The 19,513-nt window shown below is 36.0% G+C and overlaps 1 protein-coding gene and 1 non-coding gene across 4 annotated transcripts; one reads left to right on the forward strand and one right to left on the reverse strand.

The window, feature by feature from the left end:
* The first annotated feature begins 5,768 nt into the window (after positions 1-5,768).
* LOC103718149 (general transcription and DNA repair factor IIH helicase subunit XPD) lies at positions 5,769-17,201 on the forward strand. 3 transcript variants are annotated; one of them, XR_005511363.1, is made up of 12 exons: positions 5,772-6,712; positions 7,125-7,207; positions 7,310-7,713; positions 7,808-8,001; positions 8,285-8,465; positions 10,520-10,644; positions 12,919-13,008; positions 13,823-13,901; positions 14,019-14,095; positions 15,248-15,356; positions 16,726-16,917; positions 17,030-17,201. XR_005511363.1 is itself a non-coding variant. In XM_008806830.3 (11 exons), the coding sequence occupies exons 1-11, from the start codon at positions 5,892-5,894 to the stop codon at positions 16,837-16,839; spliced, it is 2,277 nt and encodes a 758-aa protein (XP_008805052.2). In that variant the 5' UTR covers positions 5,772-5,891; the 3' UTR covers positions 16,840-17,190. The 3 variants fall into 3 exon arrangements, 1 of the variants encoding a protein (XP_008805052.2); XM_008806830.3 differs by having other exon boundaries at positions 16,726-17,190; XR_005511364.1 differs by lacking the exon at positions 13,823-13,901 and having other exon boundaries at positions 5,769-6,712; positions 16,726-17,190.
* A 1,275-nt stretch (positions 17,202-18,476) lies between these two features.
* On the reverse strand, positions 18,477-18,550 carry TRNAN-GUU. Its single transcript has one exon. It is a non-coding gene; the product is annotated as a tRNA-Asn (tRNA).
* Between the last annotated feature and the right edge of the window lie 963 nt (positions 18,551-19,513).

The raw sequence follows: 19,513 nt of genomic DNA on the forward strand, positions 1-19,513 counted from the left end.
CTATGTGCTAAGATATATGTATACCATGCTAGATTAATTGTGTCCAATCCTTAATTGTGTGTTAGAAAGGCTAAACTGTGTGCCAGGCTATATGAAGTATATTCCAAGCCTTATTAAAGTATGCACGTAGAATATGCTAAATAATTTTTCATCTATGTGATTCTCGTCTAAACATCTAGTAATCATTTAATCAATTTTATCACCTAACTAGAAAAATTGTTAGAGAGATACCATAATACGTTATCACCTACTATAAATATAATATTATAATACGTTATATCATAATACATTAATATGTTATGTTAAATAATTTAATATTATGTTATATTATGAAAAATTAATTTATACTAATAATTATAATATTTTATACCTTTATTATTGTATTATACTATAAATATTATATTATATTATATTACATTATAATACATTAATATGTTATTTTAAATAATTTAATATTATGTTATATTATGAAAAATTAATTTATACTAATAATTATAATATTTTATACCTTTATTATTGTATTATACTATAAATATTATATTATATTACATTACATTATAATACATTAATATGTTATTTTAAATAATTTAATATTATGTTATATTATGAAAAATTAATTTATACTAATAATTATAATATTTTATACCTTTATTATTGTATTATACTATAAATATTATATTATATTACATTACATTATAATACATTAATATGTTATTTTAAATAATTTAATATTATGTTATATTATGAGAAATTAATTTATACTAATAATTATAATATTTTATACCTTTATTATTGTATTATACTATAAATATTATATTATATTACATTACATTATAATACATTAATATATTATTTTAAATAATTTAATATTATGTTATATTATGGAAAATTAATTAATACTAATAATTATAATATTTTATACCTTTATTATTGTATTATACTATAAATATTATATTATATTATCTTACATTATAATACATTAATATATTATTTTAAATAATTTAATATTATGTTATATTATGAAAAATTAATTAATACTAATAATTATAATATTTTATACCTTTATTATTGTATTATACTATAAATATTATATTATATTATCTTACATTACATTATAATACATTAATATGTTATTTTAAATAATTTAATATTATGTTATATTATGAGAAATTAATTTATACTAATAATTATAATATTTTATACTTTTATTATTGTATTATACTATAAATATAATATATATTACATTATATCATAATACATTAATATGTTATGTTAAATAATTTAATATTATGTTATATTACCAAATATTAATTTACTCTAATAATTATATTACTATTATGCTATATTAACATAACATTATTTTATATTACAATAATATTATACTTTATCGTATATTTATGTATTAATTTATGTTATGTTTTATTATGTTCTGTTGTATAATACTATGCAATGTCCTTTATGGTAATTTTGTCATACAAAAGTACTTTCTCAGTTTGTTTACCAAACACAAAACAATGTACCACAGCACTTTACGAATGTAGTTACCAAACAGCAAACAGCTTTTTATAACAGCTCTACTTCAGACAGCTCTACTTCCAACAGCTCTACTTCCAACAGCTCTACTGCCAACAGCTCCCCCAAACAGGGCCTTATTGGCATCTCTCTATTGGAGTTCAATCTTGGTCGGTAACCTTTCCACCCTGTTTCTCGAAGCAACAAAAGAAAGAGTAGGAGAGGAATTCAATGTAAATTAGGTTATGGTGCACTCCAATTGATAGAATTTTTGGATTTATTTTTTCCAAAGAGTTGGAGGGAGACTCGCACATCGTTATTACCGGGGTCTAAGATACATGTAAATAGATGTAAGTTTGCCATTCATCGGAATTGTTGCAGGGTGAATTGTTTTCTTTGGGAGTTAGGAAGGGAGCATTAGCCTACTGTTAGATATGTTGCATGGTTGAGGAATGGGGAAATCTGACATCCCCCCATTGTGGCATTGCCACTAAAACCTTGGATCACTTCCTGTTTCATTGCAACAAGGTTGTAAATTGGTGGAAACAGTCCTCCATAACTTGGCCTTGACTTGTGCAAGTTATTGGAAAAATCATGTGGATCTAAATTTTAGGCTGCATCTGAAGGTTATTAATTTCAAAAACAGAAATATGTCATTTTTTCTTGATTTCAAATCTTTAAATTTTGCAAGTTGATATTTTAGACAAGGCAAGATTGAGGTGCCGATTTCTATCACTTGACACCAGGTCTATTTCAGCAGTAGGAAAGTGGTACTCGTCTGGTCGTCATATAGATAAAGATCTAGAATGGAAGAAAAAGTCCTCCATAATTTGGCTTTGACTTGTGCAAGTTGTCGGAAAAATCCTGTAGATCTAAATTTTAGGCTGCATCTGAAGGTTATTAATTTCAAAAATAGGAATATATCATTTTTTCTTGATTCCAAATCTTTAAATTTTGGAAGTTGATATTTTAGACAAGGCAAGATTGAGGTGCCGATTTCTATCGCTTGACATCAGGTCTATTTTAGCAGTAGGAAAGTGGTACTCGTCTGGTCGTCATATAGATAAAGATCTAGAATGGAAATTAACAAAAGAATAAGATACGAGAAAGGTCTACAAGAATAGGAATCTCTAATTCTATTATATTAGAAAACTTTTGGATCTGATTGCAGAACCAAATATATAACTTTGTGAAATCATAATTTATTGTTTTAAAATTTAAAAACACATCACAACCTACCTATCTTTGTTCACTTATAAAAATACTAACTAGTATAAGTTTTATTAATTAACCTGCAAGCTTTGAACATCATTAGCAAATCAGCAACCAAAGTATAAAAGCATCTTGAAAGCTTCTTTTAGTATCTCCAAAATAGAAAAAGAGCTTTGTAATGCTAACAAGCATGAAATTTCACATCTACTTGGATTTCTATATAGTAGTCATTGTTGTTGTTGTTCCCGTCTCTCACAGAAATTAATACGAGTTGTAACATTTCATTACATTCCCGTTATCACTTTTTCAGTATTTTGCAGCACTATAAAGGAGATGAACATGAACTTGGTATGTTAACATCAGTACTGAAGTTTTGAGACATAATATTCTAACCGTTGTACCTTTGGGTTCTAGGATGAGACTGAAGGCAGAAGAGTAACTTGAGAAAAAAGAGAGATGAAACATGGGATGAGGAGGCTGGAAAAATTTATGAATCCCATTTCCAGTCTACTTTCCGCTATCCAACAGGCACTCGATGAAATACCTAGCACCCAAGGAGTTACTTTTGTTCTTAAAGCAAGTTCTCTATGGCCTCAAAATGTTTTTACCAGATGTTATTTTCCCATGGGAAATTTGATCTGGAAGTGCAAAGGAGCCGGAGCTCTTTTAAGAAAGGTTAATTTCTTTTACTGCCATATTCTCTGTTCCATCATGCAAAATGATTTCCCTTTCTGTTAACTTTGAACTATGAGCAGGCTATTTGAGCCCTAGTATCAAGTGGTGCAGGAAGTTCTTCCCATGCAGTTTTTTATTTTTTTAAAAAATTATTAACTGATATGTCATTTTCATTTCAATGCAGAAAATAAATTAATCTGTTTCAAAAAGTAATTTTTATTACTTATAGGCCCATCCAAGTTGTTCTTGCTGGTGAAAAGCTCCAGCACCTTCAACTTACCTTTGCATTTCCTGCCCAAGCGTGATTTCCGATGCAACAAGAAGGTAAGTTCCAGAATTTATATACTCTTATTCTCTCACAGTTGAACGTCTACAGAACTTGCCTCATTTTGCAGCAACATTACAGATTGCACCATTCAACTTGCATATAAATTGTTAAGCTTGCACACCAACTCATCAATGATTCAAAGCATACTTAAAAGGTTGCTAGTTTCACTTGCCTCTCAGATTCCACTCCGGATGATGTTACCTGGTACATAATCTCATTTGTGACTTTTGAGCTACCGTTGCATGATCTAAATGTGTTTGCTTGGTTTGAGAATTCCTTTCCTTCCAGCAACTTGGACTAAACCAAGTAGAGGATTGGCCCTTCTACACTTTAGAAGCATTGCGACACCTTTAATTTTTGCTAATAGAATGAATTACAACTTGATCAGGCTGGTGCACCAACCCGCCTCTCCGCCGGTGCTAGCGCACCCTTCTCTTCCATCATCTCTTGCAAGCTGCTCTGTCTCGCTTACAAAAACCTTCCCTTCCCCCCTCGCCGGCGCTTCATCCTCATCTTTCAATGATGTATAGCCTTAATGTTAATGGCAAGGTTCAAATGAGGAAAGGTTTACGGTGGATACCTAGGCATCCAGAGTCGAGGAAGGGCGTAGCAAGTGATGAAATGCTTCGTGAAGTTGAAAATAAGCATAGATTCGGAGATTCCCGAATAGGTCAACTTTTCAAACTGCTGCTGAATCCATGGGCAGGCAAGAGACGACTTGGCGAACTGGAACAGAGGCAAAGGCAAGTTGATATCTTGTGTGTAACTTCCCTCATCAAATGTGGGAGCATCTCCTTCTCTGCAGTTCTAAAGTCAGGTTGAAGTTTAGGCTTTCAAAACACATGAAACAAAAATGCTCCAATTTTTCTTTTCTTTTGCAGACAGCCCTATCTATATCCATCTATTGGTGAGATAATATTTGCATGAAAGCAAAATCTATTTTCAAACTCTTTTAAGTTAAAAATCTTCGATATGACTTGCATATCTATAGCTTGGACCTTTAAAACGTAATTTCCCAAAAGCAATCCCCTTTCGGGTGCTTCAAAGGTGAGGAAACGCAAAAGCCGCCCCAAACGATGGCTTTTTATTAATAAAAGATTTGACTGCTGAGTTAGGAATCCGGAACTGAATTCACTATCCCTTGTTTTCTTGGGATAAATTGAGTTCTAGCGTTCATGACCTCGCATAATAGATCGCATGGCAAGTTCTATCTTACAGTGATGATCTTGTTAAATTAGTTGATCATTACTCTGTCTCTTTAAAGACCAAAAACATAAATAATTACAACTTTCAATAATTGAATGTTGACCAAGTCTTTTTTTATTTGATAAATAGAATTTATTATATCAATCTAGCATAAATATAGAAAATCAAAAATAAAATAGACAAAATATCAAAAAATCATTTACTATAATAATTCACTATATATATATGATATCATTCAGTTTGTAGCACCATATATTTTTGAGTTTTTTCATATGAATATCCTACTAAATATCGGATTTTATATGAATATCCTTTCAAAATTGATATTTGCATATATACCTTCGTAAAACACTTGTTTTACGATTCTATTCTTTTTATTCTTATTTTTGTATATATACCAATACCACGGTTTCAAATTAAAATGACTAAAATATCTTTAATGGATAGATGTGTGAAAAAAAACATTTATAAGACGATTGTGATGGAGGACAAAAAATCTAATTTCAAAATTTTATTTTATTTTTAATTAAAATAAATATGGTTTTTATTAACAGTATTAGAAGAATCGTTATATTAGAAGTATTTGCATAAAAATAATATTTTATAAAAATATAAAAATAAATATAAATTTTAAGAAAGTATTTATGTAAAAATAAATCTTACTTTTTTTTTTTTCTCTATAAACATATACCGTCTCATTGGGATGCAGAGTTAGCTCCTAAACTAAAGTAGGTTTTTTTTTTTACGGATCCTCTTCGAAGATGGACCCAAAACCATGTCCTTCCCGGGTAAAGTCCAAACTCAGATATAACTCCAACTCAAACCCCACGTTGGGAGGAGCCAAGCCTATGAAAAGCCCTTCCAGTCCTCAACCCATCGGAGAGGAGGTTTTTCGAGAGGAAAGGCGTGAGCTCCAGGGAAAGAGGCAAGCGAAGTAAGATCGCCGCCGCCGGCGAAGATGAAGTTCCAGATCGAGGACGTGACGGTGTACTTCCCCTACGACTACATCTACCCGGAGCAGTATGAGTACATGGTGGAGCTGAAGCGCGCCCTCGACGCCCGCGGCCACTGCCTCCTCGAGATGCCCACGGGCACCGGCAAGACCGTCGCCCTCCTCTCCCTGATCACCTCCTACGCCCTCGCTCGCCCCTCCCCTCCCCTTAAGCTTCTCTACTGCACCCGCACCGTCCACGAGATGGAGAAAACCCTCGCCGAGCTCCGCCTCCTCCACTCCCATCTCCCCCCCACCCATCGATCCCTCGCCCTCGGACTCTCCTCTCGGAAGAACCTCTGCGTCAACCCGTACGTGCTCTCCTCCGCCTCCCGCGACTCCGTCGACTCCGCCTGCCGCCGCCTCACCGCCAGCTGGGTCCGCGCCGCTGCCGCCGAACAGCCTCCCGGCGCCGTTCCCACCTGCTCCTTCTTCGAGTCCTACGACCGTGCCGCCTCCTCCGGCCCCGACGCCGTCCTCCTCCCACCCGGCGTCTACACCCTCGGCGACCTCCGCGCCCTCGGCCGCGAAAAGGGGTGGTGCCCCTATTTCCTCGCGAGGCAGATGATCCGGTATGCCAATGTGGTGGTGTACAGCTACCAGTACCTGCTCGACCCTAAGGTCGCCGGGATCATCTCCCGGGAGATGCAGCGGGAGTGTGTCGTCGTGTTCGATGAGGCGCACAACATAGATAATGTCTGCATTGAGGCGCTCAGCGTCAGCGTTCGCCGCCAGACCCTCGACGGGGCCACCCGCAACCTCCACCGCATGGCCCAGGAGATCGATAGGTAAAACGAACTAGATCTTTCTTTTGATATTAGGCGGACAAAAAATCGCATCTTTTGAGCTATTAGGCTAGCAATGTGCTTCCTTTTTTGTCTCAAGCCCTTGGGATCGCCTAAGACACGATGAAAGATGCTTCCTTTAGCCCAAATTTGATTAGGCAAGGCAAGAAACCCCCGGAATGGGGATTGATAGATCTCAGCTTAGAAATTCACTGACACTCTTCGCTAGTTTGTTCCAAGAACAGTATTGTTATAAAGCAAAACTCGTCATTCGCGAATCTTGTTTACATGAATAGATAATCAGAGAACTGGTTTCTTTGACTGATATTTTAATGTTACATTGTTCTTGATTTTTCTCTCTATTTTTCGAAATTAATGATTACGCACTTTAATGGATGCTTAAATTGGTAGGAAGGTTCAAAGCCACAGATGCTAGCAGACTGCGTGCAGAATACAACCGGCTTGTAGAGGGTTTGGCACAAAGAGGAAATCTTGCCTGTATGTACTGTTTCTTACTATTCCAATTTCTTGCTTGGATGCTTCTTTTTTAACTTTACCATCTGCAGCTGATATTATCCATTTGTGTTATGTTTTGAAAAGTAACGGATGCATGGCTTTCAAATCCTGCCTTGCCTGATGACATTTTGAAGGAGGCTGTGCCTGGAAATATCCGGAGGGCTGAGCATTTCCTGTCTGTCTTACGAAGACTGGTGCAATATCTGAAAGGGCGCCTGCAAACTGAGAATGTTGAGACAGAAAGACCTGTTGATTTTGTTGCTTCAGTCAGTTCACAAGCTGGAATAGATCAGAAAATGCTTCGGTTCTGCTATGACCGCTTGCACTCTCTCATGCTTACGCTTGAAATAACTGACACAGATGAATTCTTACACATTCAAACAATCTGCGACTTTGCAACACTAGTTGGAACATACATGCAAGGTTTTTCTATAATCATCGAACCCTTTGATGAGAGAATGCCTCATATTCCAGACCCTGTGTTGCAGGTGTGCCATTGAGCTGCTTCCTATTATGTTGCAATATATCATCTACTGACATTTTTTTCCCTCGACTTATTAACTCATCACCTTTGGGATGCAGCTTAGCTGTCATGATGCCTCACTTGCCATAAAGCCTGTTTTCGATCGCTTCCAGTCGGTTATTATAACTTCTGGAACTCTAAGCCCTATTGATCTTTATCCTCGTCTTTTGAATTTTAATCCAGTCATAAGTCGGAGTTTCACGATGTCGTTGACAAGGGATTGCATCTGTCCCATGGTTCTGACTCGGGGAAGGTATTACACAACAAGCTCATTTTTTTGCTGGCCTTCCATATCATCAAGTCTAGTATATCTGAGGCTAATCTGCCTATAAAATTCTTGCTTCTTTTTGTGAAACTTTGCAAGATATGTGTATGCACAGAAAAGCTTTTTTTGATAAAATTAGTGTCGACATGTTCTCAATTTTTTTCTTTTTCACATACATATGACTATGCATACAAAGCTTTCTTCTTTGGGTTACTTGCTTTAATATTATTATGCCAAATTTCTAAAATAAACTGCATTTTCTAATTTTCAGCGATCAGCTACCTGTGAGTACTAAGTTTGATATGCGTAGTGATCCTGGTGTTGTGAGGAACTATGGACGGCTCTTGCTGGAAATGGTTGCTGCTGTCCCAGATGGCATTGTCTGCTTCTTCGTCAGTTACTCCTATATGGATGGTATTGTCAACAGTTGGAACGAAATGGGAATTTTACAGGTAGTTTTTTGCTGTCTTTACTATGGGTATACTCTTCAGCTTATTTGTCACGTAGTTTTTGAGAAAATCATACCACAGCTTCCTCCATTTCAGCACAAAGACTATACTGGCTGAATAATGATAGGGAATTTTCACATGTAGCTCATTAGGGGTTTCTGCTGACATCAATGAGTATAAACAGAAAAATGGCAGACCTTGGGATTGACATAACAGATCCTCCTTACCATCTGGTTTCCTCTCGAGGGTCAAATCCTCCAAAACAAAAGAGTGCATCCAGATCCCTTTTTCCTAATCGTTTCCAAATCTTCCCTCTTCTTTCACATTTATTTTGATCCTTTTAATTGAATATCAGTAGCTCCTTACAGTAGCCTGGACTTTTTTTGTTTTTGTTTTCTCCTTTTATTTTTCCCAATGGCCAACCATCTCCAATGGTTTGCTACTTTTTTAAGATTCTCGTCTAGCTTGATCTTGCCTAATTTCGTGAAACACCCACTTTGAACTTCTCACTGAAATTGCATTGTCTTATGACCTTTCATCCTCGATGTTGCCCAGAGCTTGTTGGTTATATAGTTAAGTATTATTATTTAAATCAGATAGTAAATCAACAACTGTGAACACCTTGAAAACACATTGCAACCTTTTAAAACTCTTATTTTAGACATCCTTATCCATCTCTTTATTATGTGAAAATAGAACCTAAGAAGTTAAAACAATCTGTTGTCTGTGAACATTCATTGCACTCTCCACTCAGCTGGTTATAGTGAACAAGAAGAGAATAAAACTTTCCACAAGATCAAGATATGGTTCAGTCTTTGAGATACTTGTTCTTCTACAAGCATGTATTATCCTTGAATGCTATTTAAGAATATGAAAACTGAAAAGTGATGTGAGCTTTTATTCTAAACATAGTCCAATGACAGGAGATTGCAAATTTGACAAATTTTAGTTATGGATCCAGCTCTATTTTATAATGGAATGCTTTAATGAGGTTACCTCAACTATCCTATAGCTCATGTCAATTAAACTAGCACTGAGGAATTCTTGTAAGAAAACCAAGATTTCTTTTGGTTAGAAAAAGGGCAGCCTAGAGCATGAGGTTCCCGCCATTGCGGGGTCTGGGGAGGGTCATATGTAAGCAACCTTACCCCGTATGTCGAGAGGCTATTTCTGTATTTTGAATCAGTGACTTTTAGGTCACTGTGGAGCAACCTCACCGTCCCTCTACCACCTATTTGTACCTAGGTTGGTCGAAAACTTGAACCCAGAATTTCTGGTCGAGTTTGTCAGAAAAATTCCCAGAATTAATTTGGGGCCAAAATACTTGAGGGATAACACCACTCAAGACTCAAACCCTTGACCCTTGCTTACAAGCAAGGGGTGTGACCACTGAACTACTACTTAGTTGATGATTAGAGTAAATTATTGATTTTTAAGATAAGCTAAAGCTTGAAAGATTATTTAGGTGCCTTTTTTTCCATATTTTACGTGCGTGCACTATTACACAATGTAAGGTTTCTATGTTGTTTTTTTTATTTTGTTGATTTTATTTTTTTCTTTTAATTGAAATTGTTTTTTGCTCTCCTCCAATATATTTAATGAGATCATGCCAAATATTGTTGGAGAACTTTATCTGTGGTTCTGAAAAGCTATCATGGTTGGTGGCTGTTAATAATGCCAGATGATAAACCCCATTTATGTGGTTATGATAATGGGAAAGCAGGTGCGAGACTTTAGTAGGCTAGCTAACTATTAGGGTACTTAAGTATTTGTGTTCCTGGCAGGTTTATCTGGTTCATCCATGGATGCTAGAATCTGTTTTGTGGAGACTATAGTTGAACTGCTTAATAGCCTAAGTTTTATTCATTCCATTAATGTTCATGGGACTAGTTATACATTTTTTTATGCATACATTATTTCTTAGTACTTCATTTATTTTCCTCCTTTTATCTTGCAATATTACTTTCTTTATTGTGGGCCCTCATGTTATTGTATGCATGTGATACTACAAAAGAAAAACCATGCTTCAGTATAAAACTTATCACTTGTTTTTGCAGGATGTGATGCAGCACAAGCTAGTTTTCATTGAAACTCAGGATGTAGTAGAGACAACCTTGGCTCTTGATAATTATCGTAGGGCTTGTGATTGCGGGAGAGGTGCTGTCTTCTTTTCTGTTGCCAGGTACTGTTTCTGTCTTAATAACATTCTTTCTAAAATGCATCAGTTTGGCCGTCAACTGATCTGAGCGTAGTTCTGCTGTTCTTATATCATCATTATAACCAATGTGAACCATGCAAAACGTGCAATTATAATGGTGGATTGCCAAACAAGGGGATTGACAGGAGTATGTCAACTGATTGATATATGTTCTTTGGTTCGACGAGTAAAATCCTTTTGTCTGTGCAGAATCATGGTTCTTGTGCTTCAGAGTCTGACTCAGTTGGAATGACAGGGGTTGGCATTGTATCTGCTGCATGAAAAAAGTCGTGTAACATGACTCATGTTTGTCGCTTGATCTTACTATTGACTTTTATCTTACCACAGTCAAAATTGATGCTGCTTTCATGATCTTACTATGTATAACCATGTGATGACATGAACTGGAGTTGCTCAATTCAGTCATGTGGATTTATGCATTCATATTAAGAAAGTTTTAGCTCCTAGAACAACATCAATTATCACCCCAACCACAACCCTTGGCAATGGGATTTAGCAGAGAGGTTCATCTTGTTCATTTTTGCTGAAAGAATCTCACTTGGCAAACTAAAATACATTATGCACTATTAATAAGTTAAGCTGTCATTACTAGTTTATAGACATTCTATGAACTATTAATAAGTTTTGAGCTGACTTACAAAAGTCAAGTATCATACATTATCTTAGACATCTTCTGTATTGCATGATATTAGTAATTTATAATATGAAATCACATCGTAGAATTATATTTATATAGCGATGATACTAAATAAGCTTAAATTTCCAGGTTTAACTGTAAGGGAAATTGTAAGTTTGTTTTCAACCTGGAACTTTAATTTGAAAGTTTACATTTAAATATCAAATGGTATTTTATTTGACATAGGTGACTGATTATCCAATAATACCTCCATCTTTATCTCTCCATTAGTGGCATCAGTTAACTTTTTTATATTATAATGATGACTTGATGCAGCAACTTGCTTATGCTGAAATGAATATGAAATTTAGAAAGAGCTGCATATCTCACATATATAGCCTGAAAAAGAAAGATAAGATTAATTGGAGGCAAGAAAGAGAGGTGGAATGCAGAAAGGAACAGAATTCTGAGCAAAAGAGAGATTAGAAGATGAAAGCTAAGCTTGGCTCCTAGCGTTCTCTTGGAGAGAGGGGGGGCCCATGACCGTCCATCCATTTTCCTTCTCTCTTTCTTTTGGTGGGTTGGCCCAATAAAAGGGCCCCACGGCTCCTGAACTTGCTTCAATGGCACTATTAACTTGATTTGTGACCTCACGATTAATCTAGGGCCTCAAAGTTTGAAATTGGATCTTTTATTCTCAGTTCCCCAGCAAAATATGCACCAAAAACTAGAAAAAAAAAGAAAGCCATAAAACTCGCAGTAAACCCCGGAAAACTGAAATCAAACAAAAGTTTCTCCACCCTAAATTTCTGTCATCACCACCTTGTTTGTTCTCCTAACTTCTACTGCAATCACCAAATTTCTCCACTTTCTCCTCTATTGCTGATATTGTCTCCCGCTGTTTATTACCTTTGAATAACTAATATCTGTAAAGTGTAGATAAATGATGGGATGGAAGATAATTATCCATCATAGTGGGGGGTTATATGTTTGAGATGTTTTATCAATGCATGGAGATGCATGATCATGCGTAACTGGATCTTTAAAGAAATAAAATGTCACATTTCTGGCCCATGATCATGAGCATAATGTTGATTGAAAATATTCATCTTGAATCTACAACTGTAAAAGCAGGAGTTCACTTCCTGCAGAGTCTGACTTCAACAGTATGCCTTTTAAAATGAATCATATTGCTTAAAAAATGGCCTTTCCTGCCATTCAAGATGGACTTATTTGAGGACAGCAGAACGTCCTAGTGTTGGTTTTAAGATGCAAGATGATGCAATGCAACTATTTTTCTTTTTTTAGCCTTGTAAATGACCATTCTGGTTTTGTCATCTGTGCTTGCACATTCTATTAGTCTGACTTGCATATTCAAAGTTAGGTCACTTTCTTTGAAATGAATGTTTTTACTAGATGCAGCCAAATAATGCTGCTAATCTTTCCTTTCTGTTTTTACCCCTTGCAAAAATGACTTTTTCCTATCCGTCCTTGAACAATCACAATCTCTGGTTGTCATACGTAATATGAGACTATTTCCAAAGAAAAAGCTTAATATAAGGAGTTAGCTAAATGTATGTTACTTAAACCTGCTGAAGCTAAGCGTGTATGCACCATTTCAGGGGAAAAGTGGCTGAAGGTATAGATTTTGATCGACATTATGGCAGACTAGTGATTATGTTTGGTGTTCCTTTCCAGTACACTCTTAGCAGGTGAGCTTTTGTTTTTTCCTTCTAAGATCTGTTTTTTGTTCCACTGTGCAATTAAATACTTGACCAACAAGCCTAACTCTATCTAGACATGATCAGCTTCATGAGTGATGGTATGATCTATCAGAGTCTCTGTAAATTTTGCGAGCAACACTTTATTTGACTTGAATTGTATAGACTGGTTTGTGCAATAGAGCAGCCTACTGTAAAACCCAGAACATTTGGCAGTTACAGAGACCAACATTACCAACTACACAGTTTAAGGTCATGCAACTGAGAGCAATCCTCCAAGGTTGCCATAGATTTGTCAAAAGCCCAGGCAAGGTCGGGACACTCTTGAGATAGAGAACCATATGTGGCTCCAAAGCAAAAAATTACAAGCTGAAATGCTATAAATGAATCTCTAGAGCTGTGTTCATATCTTATTTAATTCTTTGTACTTGCAATATTCAGCATACTTAACTTGGCATCAAAGTCTGCCGAACCGGTCCGTATCGACCGGTACGGACTGGTTTGGCTTGGGACCGGTACCGGATCAGCATGGAATCTGGTACCGGTAGCTTATCATTAGGGGACCGGTATGGGCCGGTACGGGATCAGCGTTGGATCAGCGTGGAATCAGAAAGCGGTACAGAACTGGTACGGGCCGATACCGTACCGGCCCGGGCCGCCACTGGTACGCCGACCGGTGCCGGTACGGCGGACCTTGCTTGGCATTATGGTTAAAATTAGTGTTTTTTTCTAGGACAAATTGTCTAGTTAGTTATGATCTTTAGGGATTTATATGGCTCATCTTGTTTAAATTTTTCATTTGTAGGATATTGATTGCCAGGTTAGAGTACTTACGTAACACTTTCCAGATAAAGGAGGGTGATTTTTTGACATTTGATGCGTTGGTATGGTTGTCCATCATTGATTTTAATTGGCATGCTACAATCTTGTCGCTGTCATTTATCCTTTCCAGTAAACTTATCAGAAATCATGGCATTCATCTTTGGCATTTTACTCTGCAGAGGCAAGCTGCGCAATGTGTTGGCCGAGTAATTCGCTCTAAGGCAGATTATGGGATGATGATATTTGCTGACAAAAGGTAATGCTGCTTTAGTTTACATCTATCACTTGTGTAAGTGTTAGCTTGGGAAATTTGACACCTAGTCGTTTGTTCTACTGCCATTTTGTTTTTAGCCGGTACAGAGTTAGCATTTTTAGTTTAGTCCTTGTCCACGGGCTTGTGTTTTGACACAGACTTGTTTCTGAACACAGTTATTTACGGTTTTTATGCATGAACAGGCCAGGGATTAATTATAATATGGCCATGAAAATTCAAGAAATGGGTATTAAAGTTTCAGTCGAAAGATATCAGATGTAAAATGACAGTCATTCTGGTAGGGGACTTAATTAACCCTTCTAGTTTTCTTTGGCAACCCAAAATATTGCCTAAGATTCTCTCTCTCTCTCTCTCTCTCTCTCTAGAAAAGGTTGCCTAATATTTCTCATATGGTTCACTTTATAAGATGAAAACTATAAACATCTTGCTAAGTGTGTCATGCTTATAGGTAAACAAAATTTGTATGTGGTGGGAATTTAATTGTCATTTATTTCTGAAAGTATGAATTATTACCCAAGTCTTGCGTCAACTAGAAGAGGTAAAGAAGAATGGAGCAGCTGTTCCATTATCTATTAGTCGATCTTCACAAATGTATTGCTAAATGTGTTTTTATGAGCATTTAACTTTGAATTTGCAATAACTAAATATTATATTACATCCTGTGGTAGGACCGAAAAATAGAATATTGACTATTTATGGTTTCATTTTTGTATTAAAATTAGTATTCTCATCAGAGAAAGGCTTAAATTATCATATATACACATGCACACACACACAATAAATAATATAAATTAAATTTTATCTTCAGCATTTTGTATAGATGGAGGGATATTTTGTATTTGAGAGTTCCCTTGGCTATTATTCAATTTTTTACAAATACCTAAACAATTTTGATTCAGTTGTCAACAATAATCATGATGATTTGAATCCGCTAAGAGAACCCTTTAGAAAGCTTGCTTGTTTATAGCTAGTGATTTAAGTGTTTTGGCACAGAATTGTGATGAAGTTTAAGAGTAGCATTTCTGCAAATCCTGATGTTGAAAAAAGGATTTTTTTTTAAAGAATGAAGTTCTGTGCAAATGTTCACAGTTGTTTGCTTCTATCTTATTTGATGTTACGAATTTTTATATGCAGATATAGTCGCCATGACAAACGCTCTAAATTGCCTGGGTGGATATTGTCACACTTGCATGATGCACACCTCAACCTTAGCACAGACATGGCTTTGCATATAGCACGTGAGGTGTGTTCTTTGGGCATAACTTATGCATTCAATGGCATAAATAAACAATATCATCATTTGAACTGTGTTATGTAATCTTTGTGCTGGTTCATGCTTTCTATATTCCCAAGATAATTCTTTATTTAGTCTCTGCACTAGCTCGTGCATTTATATTTCCAAGCTAATTCCTGCTTGCATTGTTTGATTTTTCTTATTCCATTCTTTTGGCATTAGAGCACTTGGGTTTTGATGTTTTTTTCTTTCATTAGACTGAACATTCTAAGAAAGCTTAGAACCTCCTCCACATCAGATGTCCACCAGACTTGCTATAGTTCCTTCCCTCCGCCCTTCATTTGAAAGAGCAATTTTCCCAGATAATGTCTTAGCCTTATGGTCCCCAAGTTAATAGAACATAATCGTATACCTGTCATCCATTTACTTAACTAATTTTCTATCTGAAGCAATGTACGATGTTCTCTTGGATTCTTTTTTAATGAAGCCAGCTAGTGATAATAAAAGAGTTTTGAGATATATAAAGCCTCTTATGGGAGATTTTCTCACTCACATATTAGATGGTAAGTCCCATTTGGCTGTGATCCCTTTATGGTTAGGTGGATAGAAGCCTTTTTATAGCCTTGAGGTGTCAATATACTTTGTATCATGTTGAATAATTCATTAGTTCATTGCCCGAATGATTGCTCAAATTATTCTGAGGTAATTGAATTCATCTAGAGTATTTAATTTTCTATGAATTTTTTGATTTATTCATGAGCAATTTGCAAGTTATTCAAGGAAAACTTTTGGATAATATGATGTTAATTATTGTTGTTTGTGATGATCTCATTGCCATCGTTAATTGTTAAAGACATCTCCGGTAGATAAATATATATTAATATATCAATAATTTAACATTCTTTAAGTCTATATTTTATCGATTTTTTTAATAATCTGATTTTAGAAGCTTTTGTAAGATTTCTGCTTTGTTTTTGAAATTCGAATGTTTGCTCCTAGCCTGATGATTCTGGATGTCAAACTCATGGTTATAAATGAAAGTTCAGTTACTCTCACTGGTTGGCGACTTCTATGTGATTATTAAAGTTGTATTTCCATTGAGAATGAGCTTTCAAAAAATTTAATGTCTTTGCCATTATTCATAATTATTTATTCTAGAACTCAGCAGTTGGTTGACAACTTAAACCTGGCTTGCATTTGCATTTTCTGTTGTGCATAAATGTTATATCTTCTCTGAAGAATTTATTGCCCAGCCTTCTTTCATAGTTTCAAAGTTGTTATTTAAAGATGTCAATGAGGAATCTTAAAATATGTGATAATTGGTCCATCTTATTAAGTATATTTTATAATACTCAATTTTATTTTTGCTTTTGTGAAGTTCCTTCGAAGGATGGCCCAACCATATGATAAGGCAGGTACTGGTGGCAGAAAGACACTCTTATCGCAGGAAGACTTGGAGAAAATGGGTGAGGATCCTATGAATATGTTTTGACTGTTAGAAGTGCGGCTTTCAACACTAGGTTCATTAGTCGTGTGAGATTTATGCGCGGACTGCTTCAGTTTTGCACTGGTAAATGCTATTTACAGAGTACTGGCGGAAAATTTTGTATCCTGCATGTTATTTTCTTCTGTTTATATTTTACATTATTTATGTGTTTATTTTCTTTTAATCTTTGTAACAGTATGCAAACTTAAATATCCGTGATTCTGTAAAGGAACACAACATAGCCATGGAGGCTAACAGAACTTCATGAGCTTTCTGCCCCTGTGCTCTTTCCTGCCTTGTACTTACAAGTTTCCAGTTCTAAAATATGAAACTAACTTAAGCTTTCTTTGGAATAAAGCTTTTTTTAATTTCCGGATTTCTTACTTTAAATAAGTATATCAGTGATCCAGAGACTAAGGAATCTATTCCTGTTAGCAAGTAGGAAATGACAGCAATATTTTTAACCAGAGTTGAATGACCTGAACAAAATAGGGCACAATGAGGGGAAATTCCTGTTGTCATTGGTCAGTTTCCTCTTCACTGAAGTCCTCCACAGGAATCTTAATGAATCTTGGAATCTTAAGAACCTCTGATTCTCTAAAAGAAAAAAAAAATCTTAAGGGCCACTATTTATAAGCAGTCCTTTTACATAATATCAATTGTTCTCCTAAGAGATTAGTTCTTGGCTATGTGTTCATAACAAATTGTATCATTAGACATGCGTCATGCAATTATGCATGATCTGCTCTCAGGACAGGTTTGGCCTTACTATGTTTTCTAATGTGATTTCTAGTGTAGGCATGTTATTATGGGCTCATTTTATCTAACAAATGTTAGTTCCAAATTATGATTAGATTGAAGGATTAGTGTTTTTTTTATATATTATAGGCATTTATTTTATAAATGTTCTTTGTGGTAGTTACGGTAGTTTCTAAAAGGTATCCATTTGTTAAGTATTTCATTAGGATCCTCTTTGATGAGGTTCCTAGAAGGTCGGCTCCCTTTTGGGGGAACCGTTCAACCTATATTTTGTTTCAATATTCTATTTTCATTAGATACATAATATTTGGTGTTTGTGACATTGATAAGCTGATTTAGTGGAAGGGACAGAGTTTGATTACTTCATTTTAGAATGATTGTTTAATTTAAATTATAATTATGGTAATAATGTAATAAGTTATTTATTATTATTATTGTTATTTTAAATTTTAGTATAAATATTTATAAATATCTTTAAAAATTAATACTCTTATGTCCTTTTCTCCTTACAAAAATATGTATTTTGAAGAGGTAAATCAGAGAGCAGTTTTTTTCTAAGTAGATTCCCTCCATGGGACCATGGATAAGTGCTGATCGACCTAATAGATGACATAGTTTAATACATGAAGAAAATAATAATTAATATTTAAATTATAATAAAAGTGCTCAAAACAAAATATAGTGTTCATTTTATTTATTCTAAATCTATTTTGTTTTATTTGAATTCAAGAAAGTTATTTTCATTTATTTTAGGAAATAAAAACCCTTTATTTTAAGCTTGTCAGAAAGATGCTTGGTTTAAAAAATAAATTTGGTGTTCTGATTTATTTTAAGAAATAAAAATATTTATATTTTTAGATAAATGTTTGATTAAAAAATTTAATCGCTAGAGGAAGGGTTTGAACCTTCGACCTTGTGGTTAACAGCCACACGCTCTAACCAGCTGAGCTACTCCAGCTTGGATGTTATGCCTATATGTAAGATTAAAAATTCATAAGTATGGCTAATCTGGTCCCACTCCAATCATTTTAGATTTTTTTATTCTAAATATTTTGGAGATAAATTCCTTGAGTGTTTACATTGTAAGCTGGTATTACTTTACAATGCAACCCACTTGATAGAGGGAAAAATGGATCGTCCAGCTCACAACTAAAAGGCTGCCCAATTTCGGTCCGGTAAACATCAACGACAATCGGCTGAATCTTTACTTTGACCCAAGACATTCGCCGACTCCCCCGATCGAGCTTGGAGTACATCCGGACAATCGTCGGCCCGCCCCGACCAAGCTCGGAGCGCCGACCCCAGCGATACGCTCCAACCCTCGAGCTCTCCCCGACCAAGCCGAGCTATTTCCAGCACCTGCCAAGCCAATCTCGTTAAACACATGACGCGACTACTTAACGAGCTCGGCCTCGCCAACGACCACACCCGTTTGCGGGCCTACACCCACCTACGTGCCCGTACTTCATCACACTACCATGTTATGTCTCCATAATCGGCCAACAACAGTTAAACGACACCTTGACTACTCCGGCCATATTCTGCCGTAACTGCCAACACTCTACCGTTCTTAAGAACGGGATGTACTGCACATCAGCAGCCAGCCTGAGCTGTGCGCCATCCGGCTCAGAGCCACGCCCCCTCATGATGAGGGCTGATAGTACTTCCGTCACCTGGGCCACTCCACCGAGGCTATAAATAGCTCGGTTAGGTAATTTCTAAGGGACCCTTTTGGCTGGGCAAAATTTACCCCACTCTAACTTGATCGTCGGAGGGCCCTCACCGGAACCTCACCGGTGAGGCTTTGTGCAGGTTCATGGCCGTCGCACAGGAGGTGGCTCCCGTCTCTCTCTTCAACCACTGGCGGCTCCCTCGACTCCACCGGCGTGGTCACCCTCGGGCCGAATTTGAACCACAACAT

This window comes from Phoenix dactylifera, chromosome 1 (assembly GCF_009389715.1).
Source record: "Phoenix dactylifera cultivar Barhee BC4 chromosome 1, palm_55x_up_171113_PBpolish2nd_filt_p, whole genome shotgun sequence".
In the NCBI taxonomy this organism is placed as follows: Eukaryota; Viridiplantae; Streptophyta; class Magnoliopsida; order Arecales; family Arecaceae; genus Phoenix; species Phoenix dactylifera.